General features: G+C 40.6%; 1 protein-coding gene across 1 annotated transcript; it reads left to right on the forward strand.

Annotated features, from left to right (window-relative positions):
• Window positions 1-1,073: 1,073 nt before the first annotated feature.
• Window positions 1,074-16,637, forward strand: sf3a3 (splicing factor 3a, subunit 3). Its single transcript, XM_039820902.1, has 17 exons — window positions 1,074-1,305; window positions 1,422-1,469; window positions 2,801-2,853; window positions 3,406-3,511; window positions 3,605-3,677; window positions 5,456-5,547; window positions 5,721-5,803; window positions 7,919-8,057; window positions 8,150-8,218; window positions 9,059-9,126; window positions 11,551-11,658; window positions 11,761-11,830; window positions 12,336-12,500; window positions 14,452-14,562; window positions 14,701-14,729; window positions 14,836-14,962; window positions 16,349-16,637. Exons 1-17 carry the CDS (start codon window positions 1,210-1,212, stop codon window positions 16,424-16,426), a joined length of 1,515 nt encoding a protein of 504 aa, XP_039676836.1. The 5' UTR covers window positions 1,074-1,209; the 3' UTR covers window positions 16,427-16,637.
• Window positions 16,638-21,910: the final 5,273 nt, after the last annotated feature.

Below are 21,910 nucleotides of genomic sequence, written 5' to 3' on the forward strand. Positions count from 1 at the left end.
TGTTATGGTTGTCTAAGCTAGATGCCTAAATTTCCCTTGGGATGAATAAAGTATCTATCTATCTATCTATCTATCTATCTATCTATCTATCTATCTATCTATCTATCTATCTATCTATCTATCTATCTATCTATCTATCTTATCTTGAATAATAGCCTATGCTGTTTGTTGTACAGGAAGTCAGTTCACCAAATAACATAACATTTTTTATTTTTAATAGAAAACTTAAAATGTACAGTGTTCTTCTTCTCCCTTTGGTCGTTTTTGTTCAGGCGTTGCTCTTGAAGAGACAAGAACTATATTTGGACTCTAAAATGTCTATTTGCTCACGACATTTAAGAAAAATATGATCTAATCGTTTTGCCACAAAATACCACATTATTCTATACCCTAGTAGCATACTGACCTTTATCATCAAATGTCTAATAGGCCTAACATCTTTAAAGTTTAGGCAGAGAATCCTCAGTCCCGATGTTTTCTTTTGTTTGCCGCAGCTTGACAACTCCGACCGCCTGCGTGGCGCTCCCACGCGAGTCCGTGCAAACGGTGTGCTCTCCGAAGCGTTAGAAGCTTTGCTGATAGTGTAGACTACAAAGGAAGTGCAAAATAGAGGTATACAGTCAGTGTAGGCTGCCAATCCATCTTGTTTGAAAAGTGTGCATCAAGATTTCAGAACCAATTTCCGAGATGTTAATAATTTACAGTCTATGTACTCAGATGCACGGAGCGCTACTACAGCATTGGAGTTGTTAATGATGCCTGTGCTTTGGTTACCTGCTACTGTAGGAAGGCAAGGGCCCATTTTTCAGTTCATCAAAAACATTGGGTCTGGTTAATACAGTTGAAATGAACATAAAAACATAATATAATAAAAACATAATTTAAGTGATTATAAATAGATAACTAAACGACCACTTACTCTAAATTGTGCAATTATTTGAACATCTGTAGCACATATTTCTTGTAAACTTATTCATTGAAAATTTAGAAATACTAGCCTACTGTCCATGGCTCTGGGTCGACCAAATCACCACTGCGGAACCTTTGAATTGGTCAATGTTTCTCTAAGCCGGGTACAGTGACGGACGTTAGCACAACATGCGCCATTGAAAACAAACGTAGCAGATACGGCGGGGGGACCGAGTTTTTTTTATGCTAAATAGTTAGCCGTATCTTGTCTTTATTAAACGTGCGACACATTTATTTACAATGGAGAGTATTTTAGAGCAACAGCGTCGCTATCACGAAGAGAAAGAGAGGCTCATGGATGCTAAAACTAAAGAAATGTTACATAAGAAGTCCACGGTAAGCTATCCGCTCTGTGTTAGCATTAGCACTATTGCTAATCAATACCGCAAACATGAGAAACGTCTGCAAGTTAACTTGTGTTTTCAAATGTATATTGTTTCTTTTTCTGACAGCTGCGGGAACAGATAAATTCTGACCATCGAACAAGAGCAATGTTGGATGTAAGTGAAGCAAGAGTTTTGATTTATTCTTAACGCCTAGCACCGGCTGGCTAACGTTAGTATCGCCTATAAGTTAGATAACGTTAGTTAAGTTAAACTTTTAATTTCGAATACATAACGTTACAAGTGATCCGGTTACATCTCAACATATATTTATATGTTATTATTGTTATTATTGTTGGTTAACTCCTTAACTTCACCAAAATATGACCCTATACTGTACATGACACTAAACAACTGCAAATTGGGATATTAAAACAATACGTTTGAAAATGTAACCATTTCAGTGTTTTCCATAGCTTTATAAAATACTTAGGTGAACATATTTGGGTGATGAGGGTTTAGGGTTGGTCCCTCAAGAAAAGTTTTTTAATAAAAAATAAAAAGAAGAGGCATTATGACATAATTTTGGAGCATTATTGTTACCATGCCCGTGTCTAAAACGTTTAAAAAAAGCTAGAGCAGATAATAAATTACACAAACTCAAAAATCTTAAAGTCAAAGCCGTCCACTGTGGACAGACAACAACCATTAGATCTGAGAAAGTATCTTTAGTTAGTTTTGATGCTCACATTGATTTCACATTCATTCGGCTTAGGTGCTGTCCAAAGCGGCTCGGGTGCTGCACCTAAACCTAGGGCTGGGTGATATGGAGAAAAATCAAATATCACAATATTCTTGACCAAATACCTCGATATTGCGACGGTATTGTGGTGTTGACTATTGGTACTTTCACAAAATATTTTTAACAATGAGATTTTAGATAAACAAATCATCAATAATGTGGTAAACAGTGTCAAGTGAAAGTATAGAGAAAAAATAATTTGTTTACATGCATGCAAAAAAGTAGTGGAATGTTAAAACAAATCTGCAAACAGAATTTCTAAGAAAAGTTAGTTAGAATGTGCTGGTTATTATCAATTTAGACAACGTAATTGTATATCACGATATATGATATATCATCACGACATGATTCCATAGAAAGACAATAAGTTATATTGAATTATTGCCCAGCCCTACCTAAACCTTATAAGATAGTGAAAACCCTTCTCACGCTGCATTTAATATCTAAGTAGCTATGTGACTTGTCAGGCCACCATTGTAAATAACAACCGGTTCTTAATGACTTGCCTGTAAAAAATAAAGGTGGAAAAGAAAAAGAAGGTGCTGTTACATGTTGAAGGACAGTTGGGTGTGACATTTTTCCATGTAAAAGAGAGGAAAGCCGGCCTGAGTCCAGTCGTTTCAATTGAAACAGCCGTGATGTTTAAAGCTCAACACGACAACAACGGCACTCTGACAGTCTGTTCATCGTTTGTTTCTCTTGACAGAGGTATATGGAAGTGAGCTCAAATGTCAGAGACTCCTATGAAGACAAAGATGGGTAAGTGACTAACCTGCCACGGTCCTTCTCTAAATTACAGATGTTGTCGAGGGATTATGTTACTTTGAGTTGTTAAACATGATACCTGTTGTCTATAAAAGTTTTTTCTTTTTATCAAGCTGGAACCTTGCGTATAGTAGTTACTAGGGCTGCACAATGTATCGTTTTTTTCCTTATCGCAATATCAACTGCTGCAATATACACCGCGAAAGGCTGCAACATATCGCACTACACACTCATAGGTTTTTGGTTTTTGTTAAAAGAAAATATCAGTAGAAACTGCACATTAAAATGCAGCGTTCTTTTTTTGTGGTGCTTTTTATATCCAATTAATTCAATGTTCAATTTGTTCAATAAAATGTTAGACATTATTTACTTTTTGTTTTAAATTCAACAATAGACTTTAATATCAGTTTATTTATCGCAAGTAATATCTTTATTGCAATATTCAACAACGTTATCGCATATTTTCCTCATATCGGGCAGCCCTAGTAGTTACACATAGTCACTTGTTGTAGCATCGAACACTGACCTCTTTTTCCTTATTAACAGAATGAGAAAGGATGAACTTGCTGCAATCTCGGGACCAAATGAGTTTGCGGAGTTCTACAACAGACTGAAACAGATAAAGGAGTTTCACAGAAAGCACCCAAATGAGGTAGTTACCTCCTACTTGTAAATAGTCAGATAATAATATGTAAAGCTTTTGACATGGGATACTAACAGCATTGCTGTCATGTGTTTCTTGTAGATTTCCATCCCCATGTCTGTAGAGTTTGAGGAGCTGATGAAGGCCAGAGACAACCCCAGCGAGGAGGCTCAGAGTAGGTCTAAACCCACCTGAAACATTTGTTACATTTTCATCTTTGTAGGCTCTGTCTCACAACAGGAGTTGAACCTATCTGATCTATCTTTTTCACCAAACCTTACACTTGTACTAAAGCAAACAACAATCTCGCACTCTGCTCTTGCTGTAGCGTCACCATTTATTACGGAAAACTAACGTTACGGTCCCTCTGGACCTTCGACCTCGGGCAACTGCCGGGTTGAAACGGGAGGCGGAAGCGCTGCCCGCTTCCCTTCGGCGCCCATGTTAACCATAGATTGTATATAAATATGATGTTAACCAGTTGGGCTGTTCAGCCCATAGATTGTTGCGGTCTAATATCTGGTCTATTTTCTCTGTGATCCACAAGTGAATCTGGAAAGAAAACGCACAGTTAATCTATCAAAACTATGTTAATATAGTAAAAATTATATAAATCATCTTATTCTGCAGTTTTGCCCTTCACTTTGACACCAAATCCTCCACTATTGTCTTGTCTGTCTCGTGCACCCAGGATAGCTTTGAAGAAATTTAGAGCAATTAATTAGCTGCAATACACTTGATACCTAACAAAGTGCCAGAGTCCAATTCGCTGTATGTGGTCACACCTACTAGGCCATAAAACTAGCCATTGATTTTAACTTGCCTGCTACTGATTATAAACCCTGTTATGTAGCCTATATGGTGACAACATAATATAAAATCCTTGAATTAAAAAAAATCCTTTTAAATCCAAATGGTTTGCACTTAATGTCTTATTTTGTTTCTAGTGAAAACTAAAATGTTCATAACCCAGTTCTCCCATTCCTCTTTAGTAGTACAGTGCCCGTTGAAAATGTGCCTGTGTGGAATGGGCTGATTGCTTGGCCTGTGGTATTGCTGCTTGTAGAATTCTTCAAAACCAAATTGTACCCCAAAATGACCCCAATTACGTTAATTTCCATTTCCAATTTCCATACAGGTTTAGTGGCTTGATGGTTAATGTGAAGTATGGATTTGATTCACGGGGGTATTTTGGCGACGGTTATGTTATTAGTGTTATAAGTTAGCAGTAGACTTAATTAACCTGACCCAGGATCAGTCTGATGAAAACTGCTCTGTCTGCCCGGTTCAACTCTTGAGATTTTCTCACATTGCACAGCGCTGTGAAGGAATAATCTCAGAGATTACGGTATGTTCTGCCTCGGTTTAGAAGTGGTGAATGTAGGCTACAGCTCACAGCAACTTAATATGATATGATATTTCTGATACTTAATATGATATTACATTAAGTCAGACTCAAAGGGACAGACACAGAGCTGTAGCCGAGCCAAAGTAGACCACTTTTAATTCATTAACTTTATTGGTTATCTGGCAAATAAAACGCAGATACAGATCATCTGCAAACTGCCATAAAACGTCCCATTAATCGGCCAGGGCCGATAATCGCTCCATTCCTACTTTTGTTCATAATGTAATAGCAGGAGAGGCAATATTAGTATCCTAAAACTGGAAAGTGGCAGTGGTTTAACTCTGCAAAGGGCAGTGAATGTGCTTGTGTATATCATGGATGTGTAATAAAACACAGTAGATTCGAACCACTTCCTAAACCAGTCACATGGTACATACGGCCAGCGAGGCTTCGGATGTCGTCAATGACGTCATTTGTCTTAAACGATACACGCCTCGACATGTGCTTCCCGGAAAATTTCCGGGGTTTCTCGGCATGCGCTTCGAAGCCTCGGCACAGAACCTAACATCACTAGCTAACGCGCTGCTCTGATTTGTCTTCCCCAGACCTGGTGGAGTTCTCCGATGAGGAAGGCTACGGCCGCTACCTCGACCTCCACGACTGCTACCTCAAGTTCATCAACCTGAAGGGAGCCGAGGTAGGGCTGTGCACTTTATCGATATTTTAATCGCAATTACGATTTCGGCTCCTAACGATCACAAAAACGGGCAGCCCTAAAATGAGGTTATGATCCCTCAAAGTCTTCATAATTCATTCTGTATCTCCAAACTGAAGTAGCGTTTCTTTTTAACCTGAACTCTTTCCCCGCAGAAACTCGAGTATATCTCGTACCTGTCTTCATTCGACCAGCTTTTTGACATCCCCAAGGACAGGAAGAACGCTGAATACAAAAAGTAGGTCCATCATGCATCAGAAGTGACTGGTAACACCTGTATGGAACCGGAAGTAGAAACTGTGTCTCACTGTAAAGACGACACAATTAACTTAAAGGTGCTGGGTGACATTACTTCTTGTTGATATTCGTAAGTATTGTCAAATAAAACGAGGCTAGCCTGCCCCTCCCTCCTCCACATCCCGTCCCCACCTCCTCCCTTCCGCGCGCTAGCCCCCCAAAATCCTTCTTGTCAGTTATTGGCTGGATCTCTGTTTGTTATGTTTGGTGGTGCAGGTTGACGCAGTTTGTTTTTGTCGCCGTTTGTGGAGCCTGGGCTGTCGACAGAGACCGCGTTTTTTTACAGTGTGTTCAGGGGACAGGCAGCTAGCAGATAGTGAGGAGATGTTTGCTGTATGTGACAAAAAAAATTGTGTAGCCTAAGTTGCTTAGAGCACCTTTAATCTTAACCTAATACAGTATCATGGATAGGCCTGTACCAATTATTACATAATTGTCTAATCGCAATTTCTTTACATAATTGCGGTTTCTTTGTTTAAACGCAGCTTACTGCTAACATTAGCTAAGGTCCTAAGGGGTATGACTGTCGATGGTAATTCTTGATTTTGTTAAGCTATGGCAAATTGTAATTATATAAATGATTATTGGTCGCCCTGTTGAGCTAAGGCTATGCTGTCACCTGTTGCCATAGCAACTCCAAACATCCTGGGCTGCAGCTTGTCTCAAGCTGGTTTCACACCAGAAAAATTGAACGGGCTCGTGTCGCCTTGTTGGGCGAAACGTCACGTTATCTGGGTCACACAACAGTGATATAATGAGGCCTGTAACAATTAAAATGTCAATTTTTTTCACATAATTGCAGTTTCTTTGTTTTACCGCAATGAACTGCTAACATTAGCTAAGGTCTTAAGGAATATGACTGATAGTTGTTGATTTTGTTAAGATATGCCAAATTGTAATTATATAAGTGACTATTGGTCAGACTGTTTTTTAAAGGTCCAGTGTGTAACATGTTTAGTTGTTCTGTGTTGCGTTCACAAACTTGTCCTTTTTCATTAAAGGAACACGCCGACTTATTGGGAATTTAGCTTATTCACCGTAACCCCCAGAGTAAGACAAGTCGATACATACCCTCCTGAATAAGCTAAATTCCCAATAAGTCGGCGTGTTCCTTGTAATATTTACCACCACCATCAATTCCAAGTATTCCTTTTGGCTTGAAATTTTACATTTGCATGAACTGGGGTAAACAATCCATATTCATGCTCCATCTTGAAATATGTTAGCCGGTAAGGGACATACAGGACATACTGCTCCTCCTTTCACGTTTTCGCTGTCACGTGATAAACTCACAGCTGCTGCTAATGCTGCTAACGGGTATCGTAGCTTCCCGGCCCCGGCAAGTTTGAAGAAGGAAACATGAGGACCACACGTATTCAAAATCCAAATTTCAGGAACAGGAGTCTCCTTCTTTGCCCAGAAAAAGAAAAAGGAGATTGAGAAGAGCAAGAGACCGGCTTTTTGAAGCGTGAAGGCTACCGTAGCTGTACTACCTACTCTGACCTGCGTGGTGCGAGAGAGTTGATTGCGATATATGATCTCAACGCTAGATGGCAGAAATTCCCACACATTGGACCTTTAAAGCTATGCTAGTTGTTGGCACGTGACCCTATACATATTCATAGCAACAAAAATAACAAGGGGGGGGGGAGAGATACAGTTAAAAAACAAGTTTTATTGTAATAAAGAGGCGTGGTTTACTTCATAGGCTGTGTATTTGTACTGTTATATTATCTAGGTCAGATAACTGTAATGTAAACAAAAGATGCATCCTATGATTCATTCAAAACTTTAATTTGTTTTAAAAAGCAATAAATGCATATCTTTTGAAATATAACCGAAAGAGACAATTATATTTTTAATCACAGTTATTTCTGAGACAACTAATTGTACAGCAACATTTGGAGTTTTGTTCCAGCTTTAGATATAATCAAAAGACATAACCATGCGATTCATTCAAAACTTTGATTTGTTTAAAAAAGTAATAAATAGATACATATTTTTACATTTGACTGAAAGAGACAATTGTATTGTTGTGTGGTGGCTGTCTGTGCAGGTATCTGGAGATGCTGCTGGAGTATCTGCAGGACTACACGGACCGGGTCAAACCTCTGCTGGACCAGAACGAGCTCTACGGCAAAGTGCTGTCAGACTTTGAAAAGAAATGGGAGAACGGGACCTTTCCAGGCTGGCCCGTAAGTTCTCCTCTTCATATGCGGTGATGGTCCGAGTTCTGGTTGGACATCTCATCTGACCGGTGTCTTTTCTTTTTGTTTTTTATTTGTAGAAAGAGACGAGTAGTGCTTTGACACACGCTGGCGCTCATCTGGACCTCTCTGCTTTTTCTTCCTGGGAGGTAAAACATCAAGTGCTCATATCTTAAAAATGTATCTTGTTTATTTTTCTCCCCCACACGTTTTTTTAATGACATTTTGCATGGACATACAGTTGCCATAACGATTGGCAAACCAATTCCCTTTTGGAGGGAAACAAATACTAGAAAAACACTGCATATAGTATCTAACTGAAAGCAGGTAAGTAGCAAGAGGCTGAATTATGTATTATGTATTTATCAAAAAGGATAAAGGTAGGCACGATAGTACAAATAAAGGAATTGTTATATAAACATACCTACTGCAAATTTAAAGGGGAAAAAAAGAACATGGCAAAGAAGACAATAAAACACCACTCAATGATGGAGTACAAGGAAATAAGAGCCTCAGCAACACAAAAGCACTCAAAGCTTAACAGGAGGTAAAAGGTCAGTCTGGAATAACAGCGACGCGTAGTCTCTCTACCAGACAATCAAAACAGCCCCCATGTTCCTGCAGAATTAGGAACCATGCACTGAGAACCTGATGTTTCCAGTTTTAGGAAATGTAGAACTTTAACCAGTGAAAGGAGGAGGGAGTAGAGGGTGACTTCCGTTTTAGAGAAGTAGTCCTCTTACTTCCTCTTGAGTGATAAAGGCCAGAATGTCTTTCACAGAGGATAGTGAAGGTGAGGGTGAGACACCAAATGAAACACTGAGTGGGTTAGGTGTTACCTTTTCCTCTAGTAATTTGAGATCATTGTAATGTGTGAATGTTAATAATCTCTACCCAGTAGGGCCCCGCGGCGGACGAAAATGTATCTTTTTACAAGGGTTGCTTATTCATGCTGCTGCTGATGTGCTTTGTCTTGTTCCTTCCCACAGGAGTTGGCTTCCTTGGGTCTGGACAGATTGAAGTCTGCCCTTATGGCGTTGGGACTGAAATGTGGAGGGTGAGTATGTCGTTTGCATGCTGAAAAAATAACATTAAGGATATGCTATATCCAAAACATCTGAAGAACCTAGAACCAACTATCACAAGTTCTTAAAAGGTCAGATTATGAGAAGTGGGAAAGGGCTATTTAACCCGTCTTGGGCCAATTATGTCTTATACGACTGCAAACTACACGTTTTATGTCATATTCAATATCTCCAGATCAATGCGGTGTAGAGACTTCGTTTTTGTTTAGCAGCAAAGAGATGCACCTTTTCAGCGAGGTCTTTGGTGCCATCATAGGCTTTCCAGAAGCTTTTTAATCCAGCATTTCTTTAATGTTTGATACCTCCGCATCACTTCAAGCTAGTGTCGTTCTGAATGTTTAGCATGAACGCTAACATCTGGGCCTTTCCAAAGAGGGCTTCTGTTTGGTCCTCGGTCTTCCAGATGCTTTGATTTCCTGCCTGGAACTTCAGTGTTTTTTAAAAAAAATTTATGGAGACTTTGCACAAAGAGGACCATTTCCAGGAATCTGAGAACCTTTTGACGCACTTAGTTACTTCACCTAGTTTAACATTTATTATACCATGGTCTGGGTGAATACTCGATTCTGATTGGCTGCAGGGTGTCCATTAAAAAGTGATGTAGGACACCTACTAAAGGAGTTTGGTGAAACTGACTCTTTACTGTTCTATATGAATGCGCTGCATTAAATCAAAAAGGAAATGTGGATTTATTATTTCCAAATCGTCCTCTGAACACCACAGGATGGCGCTAAAACACACAGGCTGCAAGAAGTCAGTTCTACTGGCCCTCTGGACTGACTTTGTTTCACAGAGAATAACGTTATCTCACATCCCGTTCACAGTTCAGCTCGCTGCTTCAGGCTGCGCCGCTGCAGCCGACAGTAACGTTACACATCGCGGATCAAATTCTTCGTAAAAGTCGTTATATTGTTTTGGGGACAATGACATGGCTGATAGCTAGCTTGTCTTGTTGTTCAACATACTGTCAAATTATTTTTACTGATTGCCAACTGTACACAATGTTATTGACTTTGGATCTTGCTAGCATAGCGTTAGCTTTCTGGCTCGTAGCTAAACTGAAGGCTTCTATCAGCTGAGCGGACTATATAAATATCTCCGGTTGCTAAGGGAGGCAAGTCGTATCTAAGGTTCTTCCTAATTCCTGGTGGAGGGAACAACGTTTGCATTGCATAAGAACCTGATGGATAGGAATGAATGTTCCAGGTATTAGTCAAACCGTCAGGCGTAACCAGGGAAACGGAGTTATTGTTTGGATAAACTTCAGATTTCGATTGTAAAACTAATTAAAATATGAACTAATGTTTTAAAAATGTGTTTTTTGGCAAGTGACCATGGTATAAGCGGGTTAATGCCCTTCGAGGTGTCCATTGTCAGGTATTAATGGACGCCTCGCCGTCGTCCATTAATACCTGACAATGGACACCTCGTCGGGCATTAACCCTTACATATTTCTGACTGCTGTGCACCTGGAACACAGAATAAGCACATTAGGTTACTATGACAACCAGCACTGGAGCTGTCATTTAACAGCATTTAGAATATTCCAGTGTTTAAAAAAACACAATACAATAATGTAGTCATGTAAATGTCACCTCGTTTCTTAAAATCAAACTATTAAAAACGTACAGTTTAAAAAAAAATAATACTAAACATTTATTGTTGCACCCTTGCCCTTGTCCATAGGGCATCAATTTCCAAAAATTTTAATTCCTCTTTTTAGTCAACTTTAGCATGGGTTCATAAACTTATGAGCACCACTGTATGTACAGCATTCATTCAGACTGCAAGCCAGTGCATGGGATGGGAATGCATGTTATTATTTATGAATGAATAGCTATTAGTGCACATTCTGTACTGTGACCAAGTAGAGCACATGTGATGCCGTTAGGTAGGGCTGCACGATATGAGGAAAATATGCGATAACGTTGAATATCGCGATTACAATATTACCTGCGATAAATAAACGGATATGAAAGTGTACTCTGTTCTGCATTTCTGCTGCTTTCAGTATTCTGCTAAAATACAACAAATGTATTGTTAAATTTAAAACAAATGAAAGGAAATAATTTCCATAACATTGCATTATAAAAGGCAGCACTAATAAAAAAAGAATGAGTTACATTTTAATGTGCGGTTTTCTGTTGATATTTTCTTCCAATTAACACAAAAAGTATGTCTTTCACGATATCTGGCAGCCTTACTTGATTGTTTATTGCACCAGTTGATAAAAAAAGATATACTGTGCAGCCCTAGCATTAGGATGACTGTGTGTGTGTGTGTGTGTGTGTGTGTGTGTGTGTGTGTGTGTGTGTGTGTGTGTGTGTGTGTGTGTGTGTGTGTGTGTGTGTGTGTGTGTGTGTGTGTGTGTGTGTGTGTGTGTGTGTGTTTGACAGGACTCTGGAGGAGAGAGCTCAGAGGCTCTTCAGCACGAAAGGCAAGTCCCTGGAATCACTGGACCCGTCTCTGTTTGCCAAGAACCCGAAAGCCAAAGGCCCTAAAAAGTAAGTGGGTGTAAAAAATGAATCCATCTAATGCTAATCTAGTGTCCTATGATAGTGTTCCCTTATATAATTCATAACTATTTCCATCCATCACTCCTGCAGAGACACAGAGCGTAACAAGGAAATTGGCTTCCTGGAAGCTCAAGTCTATGAATATGTGGAGATCCTCGGGGTGAGTGAATATATCTGAAGGGTAACGCTGCTGTTGAATTCCCGAATAAAGGCTTCCGTCCAACATTTTGAGAGAAATGTTAGCTAGCTTATCGCTGGGTCTGGGTAACGTAAAAAAGTGTTCCATACCGGTACCTGTACCAATTCTGTGACTTAGATACTGGTTCCTAAACAATGCTTTTTTTTGATAAGAATTTTATGAAATCTATTTGAACAAAAGCTAACATAAAATATTACGGCACAAATCCTTTACTTAATTTTTTATGAGTTTTGTACCTTTTAGACAGCCAATCACAAACACTATTAGATCTTTGTAGAAGCACGCTGCATGCTTATTGGCTCACTGATTCCGATGAGATTTATTGAAATTTGGTATTGAATGACGAGGCATTTTTCGATACTAAGGAGGCAATTGGATCGGCGCCTAAAAAGTTTTGAATTTGGTACCCAGCCCTACTTATCGCAGGCCCAAACGTGACCGTTGTGGTTGTGCTCGGCGGTTCCAGGAGCAGAGGCAGCTGACTCACGAGAACGTCCAGAGGAAACAGGCCCGGACCGGGGAGGAGCGCGAGGAAGAGGACGAGGAGCAGCTCAGCGAGAGCGAGAGCGAAGACGATGACAACGAGATCATTTACAACCCCAAGAACCTGCCGCTGGGCTGGGATGGCAAGGTGAGGCCACACCCCCGTACCAAACGACACAATACACATAAAATGACTTAGCTATAGTGCGCGACTATTTTAAATTAAGAAACGTCCGTTCCATTCAAGCCATTGCCAAATGAGGTGATACAAAGCTAGTCTATATCGACGACACTCCACTTCCGGGATTGCTCCGGTGCCGCTGGAAATTCTACCGGATGTCCCTCAACTTCCTCTTCCTTTGTGTTGGCGTTCTAACCTCCGGTGGATTTGTGAGGACTATGGTTAACTGCTCCTCAGATCTCTGCAGGGTAAATCCAGACAGCTAGCTAGACTATCTGTCCAATCAGAGTTTTCTGTTGCACGACTAAAACTACTTTTGAACGTACACATGTTCCACCAAAACAAGTTCGTTCATGAAGCTATTTTGCCGAGACACCGATGCTCTGTCCGGCGCTTAGCACAGCCCAAGACGATTGTGATTGGTTTAAAGAAATGCCAGTAAACCAGAGCACGTTTGTCTCCCATCCCAGAATGCTGTGTGGACTAGCCAGACCTTCTTCCGCAGGAGGAAGGACTGGCAACGCGAGACAAATACAAAGCTAATGAAGCCTATCACCTCCACAAAATTCTCTCTGTATTTCTTAGTATGGCTCTGTTTACAAAATGGTGTAGTCTGGCGACTTTCGCGTGTAGCAGCTCGAGTGATGCGTTTTACGTCACCGCTGAGAAAGGAAATGGCAGTTCAGCTTTGTAGACGAAAAGGTATGCTGCAACAGGTGAAGGCATGGCTGAAAACCCGAAGAAACGCCCACGAAATGTTTTAGTCAGTGATATTAATGCTAGTATCATGTGGATGCGCTGTTTTCTTGCGCATCCACATGATACTAGCATACTAGAAAAATGGAATTACTGTATAATGGAAATTAAGTCTTAAAGTGCTCATATTATGCTCATTTTCAGGTTCATAATTGTATTTAGAGGTTGTACCAGAACAGGTTTACATGGTTTCATTTTCATAAAAACACCATATTTAGTTGTACTGCACATTGCTGCAGCTGTGTGTTGAGCTCTTAGCTACAGAGTGAGACATCTCACTTCTGTTCCATCTTTGTTGGGAGTCGCACATTCGCAGTACCTAGGTAAGGACTACTAGCCAGTCAGAAGCAGAGTATGAGGGCGTGCCCTGACAGTACCTAGGTAAGGACTACTAGCCAGTCAGAAGCAGAGTATGAGGGCGTGCCCTGACAGTACCTAGGTAAGGACTACTAGCCAGTCAGAAGCAGAGTAGGGCGGGCCCTGACAAGCAAGCTAGTGTGATCCAGAATAAACCCGTTTCAGCTGGTAACCATGGCTACGGCTCAGCCGTACATGTTCAGACCAGAGTCTGATCCCGAAACACAGGCAGAACAACCAGACAAGCTTCACAATCTAGACTGGACTTAATAATTATGTAGTAATTGATACTTTAAACTGTAAATGGTTCAAAGTTCATTTATTGTCATTGTACAACAACTGTCCCACTAAATCTAGACAGACCTTTGGAGAATTCACTCCAGTCAGCTCATAGTGACTTACATAAAGTAATTGCTATTACTGTTGGTGCACAGTGATACTTGTAGCAACAATAATACATATTATAACGTGTTATGAATACAAAACGTTATGAAGTGTAATGTTTTCTATTTTAAAATACATTTTCTACTGATCAGTACACTGAATATACAGTAGTGGTGTAACAGACCACTCCCACGGTTCGGCATGCATGTGAAACTGAAAATACATGTTCAATACAGTTTTACTGTCGATGTGAAACCGCCTACAGGTGATCAGAGGTAAAATCTGCGACATAGGGCGCAGAGAATAGAGGCAAACTGTGGCGCAGGTATACGTCGTTGCGATGCGAGTGAAACGGTCGCACTGTAGAGCCCGGTGCACATTTCTTTCTCTAGCTTTCTGACTGCTGTTTTATTCCCTCTAGCCAATTCCATACTGGCTCTATAAACTACACGGGCTGAATATCAACTACAACTGTGAGATCTGTGGGAACTACACTTACAGGGGACCCAAAGCCTTCCAGAGGCACTTTGCCGTAAGTTGTTGTTCTGTCATGGATTCACTGTGACAGAGGGAGTCGTACACAATCTGCATGTCTTTAAACAGATTTTTCTCTGTCAAATTTATAGAACAAACAAAATGAAGTGTGCGTTGTGTGTTTGTCTTGTTGTAGGAGTGGAGGCATGCTCACGGCATGCGCTGGTCCTCAACACTGGCCACATTCACAAAATTTTGGCCTTCATCTTTTTCCTTGTTTTTAACTTTTTGAGGGGGTCCTGTAAGAGTCTTTGTCTTTTCTCGTTATGAGCGTATGTATTTTGAAAAGTTTTTGGAAGTTGCTTTCAATAACCCTTTTGTGTTTTTGTTTTGTTACTCCAGTGTGGGCCAAGCTGAAGTCCCAGAAGGCATTAGAGCGGTGGCAGCCCGACACAGAGGTGAGTCCACACAGATGGAATTGGGACAACTGGTCGGGAAAACAATGCGTCCTAGGCTACAAATACATTGCTACGTTTTGGTTTTTAAGCGCCAAGTCTTTTTTAGCTCCAGTACAAGAACTGATCTCTGTTTAAACTAACACGCCCAAACCTCATATCTCATCAACATTCTGGTATACTGGACATAAACAGGAGGCAGCGTGGAGAAACATTGGCCTAGGTGTCTGCAAAGGTCTCCGTTTGCAGCCGTTAAGACTGCAACACAACCTGGCAGGTTCCAAACCAAAACGCGTCAGAAGTGTTTCCACATGTCTCCGGTTTAGGGGCTCAGAAACGCCAGAGCAGCGTGTGAGGTGTTAACGTAGCAAAAGATATTTGTTTTTAACTCAAAACGTAGCAATGTAAATGTAGTTGTAATTAGGCCGGTTACACACTGGCTGCGTGGCGCGTCCATTTATATTTGGGCTCCCATGTTAACAGGTTAGAGCTTACACACTGCCTGCGTGACACGCACGTCTCAGGCGCGGCTCGAGCCTCACCGAAAACGCGTGCATGCTAGAAATAGGAGCGACGCCTATTTTTCACGTGACACGCAAGCGTGTTGGAAGCGTTTCTGGCCAAAATAGAATAGATGTCATGTAGATACGAATACATATTAATAAATGACATTTTGATGTTTGAAAGTCTCAAGGTTTTGACATAAATGTAATTTAAAAAAAAATAAAAAATGTATCGATAAATATTGCACCTGTCAATACAGAACGAAATATTCTGTAGCCTATTTTGCCGTCAAACTGCCGACGTTGTCTTTGCTGTAATCAAATCAGTATATATTTATGTTTAACATGAGGTATACTACTGCTTGAGTGCAGTAAATCAATGGGAAACATCCATGTGTCCAGACAAGGCTAGCAGCAGCAGCATCGCGTCAGACACCTTTCTGGTGTGTAAAGACAGAAAACGCCACGCAACAGACACCCAACAGAAACACCACGCTCACGCAGCCAGTGCGTAGCCGGCCTTAGGGGTGGGACTCACCGGGTCCCTCATGGCTCGCATCAATTCTGCGATTATCAATATATTGCTAGACGATCCAATAATGATAAATCACGATATAGGTCTAACTATGCATGCAAAATGTCTGTGAAAAAAGGTTAAGCGCAGTTAACTTCTGTTCATTCATGTGTTGAGCTTTACCTCGGGAGCCATGAAGTAGCCACGCTGGGAGCAGGGAAATCTATTTAGAGCACCTTATTTTATTCATTAAAATATCGATATAGATCGATTCTCGCATCGCACGAAGAAGCACAATGATATATTGCCGTATGGATAGTTTGTCCCACCCCTAGTTCTAATAGAAGGCTCATCTCATGACTTGTTTTTCAGGAAGAGTACGAGGACTCGAGTGGCAACGTGGTCAACAAGAAGACCTACGAGGATCTGAAGAGACAAGGCTTGCTGTAGATTGAGGAGAATATGACGAGTCACAAAAATGTAACGTCTAATGAGCATCCTTTAAGATTTGCTATATTTTTTATCGCCCATGTTTTTTTTTTTTTTTTATGTGTAACTAGTAATGTTTTACAGAATGCATCCCACCCTCGTCCCTCCCTTTGATAACTTTGTAATGTGGCAACCATTGATCCTTATAATAAACTTTTGTCACCTTGCTGTTTGTCTGAATCTCCCGAGTGTTAAATCTCAGAGTTCCACTCTTCTGGAGAGTCTGGCCTCTAGAACAGGATTTCTCAAAGACGGGTCCGTGGACCTCTGGTGCTCCTTGAGTAGATTTGGTAAAATATCGTGTCTTTTAATTTGAAAATTTTAAACCGTATTTCTCATACTGTCTGCCAGCAACTCAAAAGCCTAACAGTGAGGAGCAATGATGTGTTTGTATAGTCAATATTAAGTAAACCAATGGAAATTCAAACATTATTTCAATTTTGACTGTTTTGCCATGTTGTCAGACTTCAGCAATGAAGCCAACCATTTTGCAACACTGCCTCGAATTCATGTAAAAAATGATCAGCGTGATATTTGAAGGAAATACGGAGGAATAAAGTTACGGTTACTGTCAACTGACAAGATGGACTAATGGCTTCCCTGATGTCTCAGCATAAGCAGCACCATTCTCCCTCATTCGGATGGCAACCAAGACAATGAGTGAGTAAGCTATTTGTAGAAACTTCCTTTTAATTTAGCTGTCATTTGTAAAATTCTGTTGAAGTAGGAGGCCTTTTTTATTTTTAGGATTATTTTTTGGCATTTATTTAAGCCTATTTGATAGGGTAGCTGAAGTCTTGAAAGGGGGGAGAGAGAGGGGGATGACCTGTAGCAAATGGCCGCAGGTCGAAATCAAACCTGTGGCTGCTGCGTCAAGGACTGTGCCTCTGTACATGGGGTGCACGCTCAACCAGGTACCCAGGTGCCCCAGGCCTTTTGTTTTTAGGGAATATTTTGGTGGTTAGTGGTCCTTGGTCTGTAAAGGTTAAAGAAGCTAGAAGGCTTACTGTCCATGTTCAGACTTTACAGCGTCTGTGCAGAGACAGACTTATGGCACTGTGCTTTGGTTTATTGTTGCAATTGATTTTTTCCCTCTTTATGTAGGCTAGTTTGATTTTTATGGTGGTGTTAAATACTTAATAAATGTAGACATAGATAGTTGTATTTCTTTTAATGAGCAAACCTGCTGTTGCCATAGAGCCTTGTTTGCCAAATTATGACTACATAAAGTGCAACAGAAATGAGAACATTTAAAGGTTTTATCGCTGGCAAAGATTTGACAGACCCTAAAACTAAAAGTCACAATACAATCATACTGCAGAAAACGATTCCTTTACAAGGAAGACCTGCGTACAGAGGGTTTGATACCTCGTATTGTTAATGGTAGAACATCACATGAAGGTGCTGACTAATTGTTTCAGATAAGATAACATCAACTTTATAGTTCCTGCAGGGACCTTTGTCACAGGTATCAAAGCGAGTCTGTGACGGTGACGCTCCAAACCACAGGAGACAAGCTATTAGTTTAACAGATGTTCATACTGTATAACAATGTTCCATCTTTTATTATTTTAAAACCAACATTTTTTTTTAGAAAAAGTTTACCAACCTATGTACCTCTTGTTTTAAGTTTTACATTCATATCATAGTATATGTTCTAAGTTAAGCATATTTGGTCTTCCTATAACCACGTTCACTTTTTGGATGACCGTAATATAACACACAACGTGATGCATCAGGGGGTTTCCACCCTGCTATGAAACAAATACAGGAAACGGTTTGGGCTTGTGTGAAAAATTTCAAAACGTTATGTGTGATATGTATTTACGTATACGTTAACGATACATGAACTGAATTACTTGGAAAATAATTCATTATCATAAGGAATATAAAAAACTCACGTTTGTCAAGCATTTATAACTAGTTGTGGAGCCATAGTATAATGTAATGTTACATGAAATGTGCAGGAAGATTTAGAATTTAATGTAGAAGAGATTCTGAATTTATTATAAGGAATTGTAAGAGGAGAGGAGATTTTGGTGTTTTATTGTGGCTCACATGTCATGGCAGTATTTGCACTACAACGCCAGAGGTGCATTTTGCAATGTTGCATTTTACAATTTTTATCTGTGGTTATTTATCTATTTTATTTTGTAAGTCCAGGCATGTGGTCTCCTAAAGTCATGGTTCAAATCTCTTTCAACACAACATTAAATGCAATTCTCCGTTTTTTTACAACTCGTCTAAGCCTGCAGGTGGTGCTGCTTTACTGTGGTTTTCTAGTAGAAACGCAGGATAGATTGTACATGCTTAGCACTAGAGACTGCCACGTACTGTGAGAGAAAGAAAAAAAAAAAAATGTACCGAGAGGGAAAGGAAAGGGACAAGGTCTTGATATCATCTGCCTGCTGCTGGATTCTGTCTGATGTAACAGTGCTGCTGATCTTCAGATATGTGTCATTATGCAACTGCACTGCTGCTGGAGCCATAGCTGTCAATCACTGTTTATTATTCAGACACGCCTCTTTTAAATCCCTTCTTTAAACTTTCTTTTATAGGAAATGCTGTTTTTCAGGTTTTATCATCCTGCTCTGCCCATAACTGTGTATATGTGTGTGTGTGTGTGTGTGTATTTTGTGGTTGTTTACTTTATTTATTTTTTATGATACCTGTTTTTTTGTACCGCCAGGCGGTCATGTGACGACCATTCACATTACAGTTAAGTCCAGCCGAGAAAAGGTGACTGTGAGCCGGTTACAGAGCGCCGTGAGGGGATGGTTGTTTCAGCGTCAGTTGCAGTTAAGTTTAGCAGACAAAAGTTGAGCATCATGCAGCGATGACCGTTAAGTCCAGGCGCCAAAACGACTAGGCAAGATTAGAAAAAAAGATTGTGGTTTGGGTTTAAAAAACGTATTCAGGCTCACAAACTCCGCTTCCCTGCTTAAAAGCCCTGTGTGTTTTATGACCCAATCATCCACCCCAACCTCCTCCCTACGCAGATCTTGGCGGTCTTGTATAGCAGCAGTCAATGTGCTTCATACAGTAATAGATCCGTGGAATACATGCGTATCACAGTACATTACTTTTTTGTAGCTATACAGGTTGTACGAATGGTTCATGAGAACAGCCTGCTTGTAGTAGTGGCCGTAGTATTTTATTATCCCGGGTCTCAGAGAGGCATTTAAGTCTCTCACAGGGACCTACGTCCTGTTAAGAGGCTTTTCAAAGGAAAACTGCTGGCAGAAACACTTTGTACTTTGTGCATTTTCAAATCCCAAACCGTAGATTAGCAATGATTAGCTGCTCCGAGGGCCTGACATTTGTAAGTGGGCTGCCAGCAGCCTGGTACTAACATGTCATTTTCATGGGCAAAGGCTTTATGTGGGCAGAAGCATTAAAGCGTGGCATTAGAGTGTCCTGAGGGATCAGCGTTGCTCCAGTGATTTCTCATTCACATGAGGGCTGAAACCAGGCTGCAGGGACACTGGTTGGTTCAGCACGCCTGGTGTGTTCCACTTCCAACTGCCTGGCACGGGGTCTCTTACTCAGGCTTCACTGGTAAATTAAACAGGAGCATGTCGGCTCTCGTCATCTACCTGAGGTCAGGTCTGCACACTGAAAGCTGCTCCAGAGTTTAGTCAGATACATTCTGATGAGAACTGCTTGAAATGTCTACGTGTAGGCGGGGTGTTACCAAGCATGCTTAGGACAGTTTATTTGAACTCTTGAACCTTTTTCCTTTTCTTTTAGTTCAGTTCATGGAAATACTTGCATGAAATTCCCGAATATACAGACCTCCGTCCTTTTATTACTCGATAATGTCTTGTGACGTCACTTGTTGTGTTTATTATATTTTCTCTATTGATGTATAAGGTACCAGCAATATTTGGGAACATGGCTATCTATGAATGCATTTTATGTTTTGGTTTGCATTTCTTATACAGAAATCTACATCCATCTATTATTAGGGTTGGGTATCGTTTGGATTTTTACGATTCCAATGCCGAACCGGTATTTTTAAAAACTATTCCGATTCCTAAACCGATTCTTGAAAAACTGAAAAATTACATCAAAGATGTAATATGTTTACTAGAGATCACGTGCAGTGAAAGGTTAATATGCTTTTACGTCTGCTTTGGTGAGCCCAGAGGGAAAATATTTAAAACGGTAGGCTACAGAGAAAGGGGGATATTTTTACGTCCGTTTCAGAGTGACAGAGGGAAAATATTTCAGTCGACACATGAAGTGGAACTGAAATGAGGAACTGAAATTTGCAGTCTTATCCGGTCCGATTCCTACCGGTTGCGTAGGAACCGGTTCCATAGTGGAACCGGGTATTGGTACCCAACCCTATCTATTATAGATTTCTTTGCGGTGATATATTTTTGTTACCATGTAGAGTGTTGTATTTTAGCATAAGCTCTATCTACAGTATAGTAATGGAAATGTGAATGGATGTTATGTAATATTGCCTTATTTCATGTGGAGTAGGTGATTGGTGCAGACAAACAGTCACCTCCTACGAAATATGGCTTCTCAGTAAGTAATACCATTAGCCTGATTAAGGTTGAGTACCAAAACTTTGCCAGCTATTACATTTATTTTTGAATGTTAGACAGTGTGCAGGAGTCTCTTTGCAACTTTTCCTTCCAGGGGCTATTTTGCAGAGGCACTGTCATTGCTTCCAGAGCTTAGCACCGCCCATGACAATTGTGATTGGTTTAAAAAAAAAAAAGCCAATAAACCAGAGCATGTTTCTCTCCTATCCCAGAATGCTGTGTGGGCTAGCCAGACTCCATTCGCGGCACTGTGGAGGAAGGTCTCCACAGTGCTGCGAAACTAGCTTTGCTCTAATTCAATTTCCTGTGCCTACCATGCCATGCCTACCATCCCCTGAAACCCCCTTTCTTCCTTCCCCCCCATTACAAGAACTACATGAATGATAATAAAAGCTGTGGAGCCTCGAGACATACCCCTAACCAGTGTTGTAGTCGAGTCACCAACTGTCGAGTCGGAGTCAAGTCTTGAGTCCACAGTGTTTGAGTCCATGTCCGAGTTACCAAAGAAGGGTTAGTCACCATTACCCGAGTCATCATAACCCACCAAAGAAGGGTTAGTCACTATTACCTGAGTTCGAGTCTGAGTCGAGTCATGATTCCAGATAATAGCGACTCGAGTCAGACTGGAGTCCATCACTGCCTATTACACATAAAAGTAGTCAGAAACGTCATCAAACTTCCGAGCCCTATTTCGTGAATGCTTGAGTCTGATTTCATAAATCCTCGAGTCCAAGTCATCAGTGAGCATGTCCAAGTCGAGTCACGAGTTCAGACAATAGCGACTCGAGTCGTCCGAGTCCAGGACTGGAGTACTCCATCCCTGCCCCTTACTGAATCTCAGTCCCTGGATTTCTTGCAGTGACACTACCATCAATCCCCATTTGAC

This window comes from Perca fluviatilis, chromosome 13 (assembly GCF_010015445.1).
Source record: "Perca fluviatilis chromosome 13, GENO_Pfluv_1.0, whole genome shotgun sequence".
Lineage (NCBI taxonomy): Eukaryota > Metazoa > Chordata > Actinopteri > Perciformes > Percidae > Perca > Perca fluviatilis.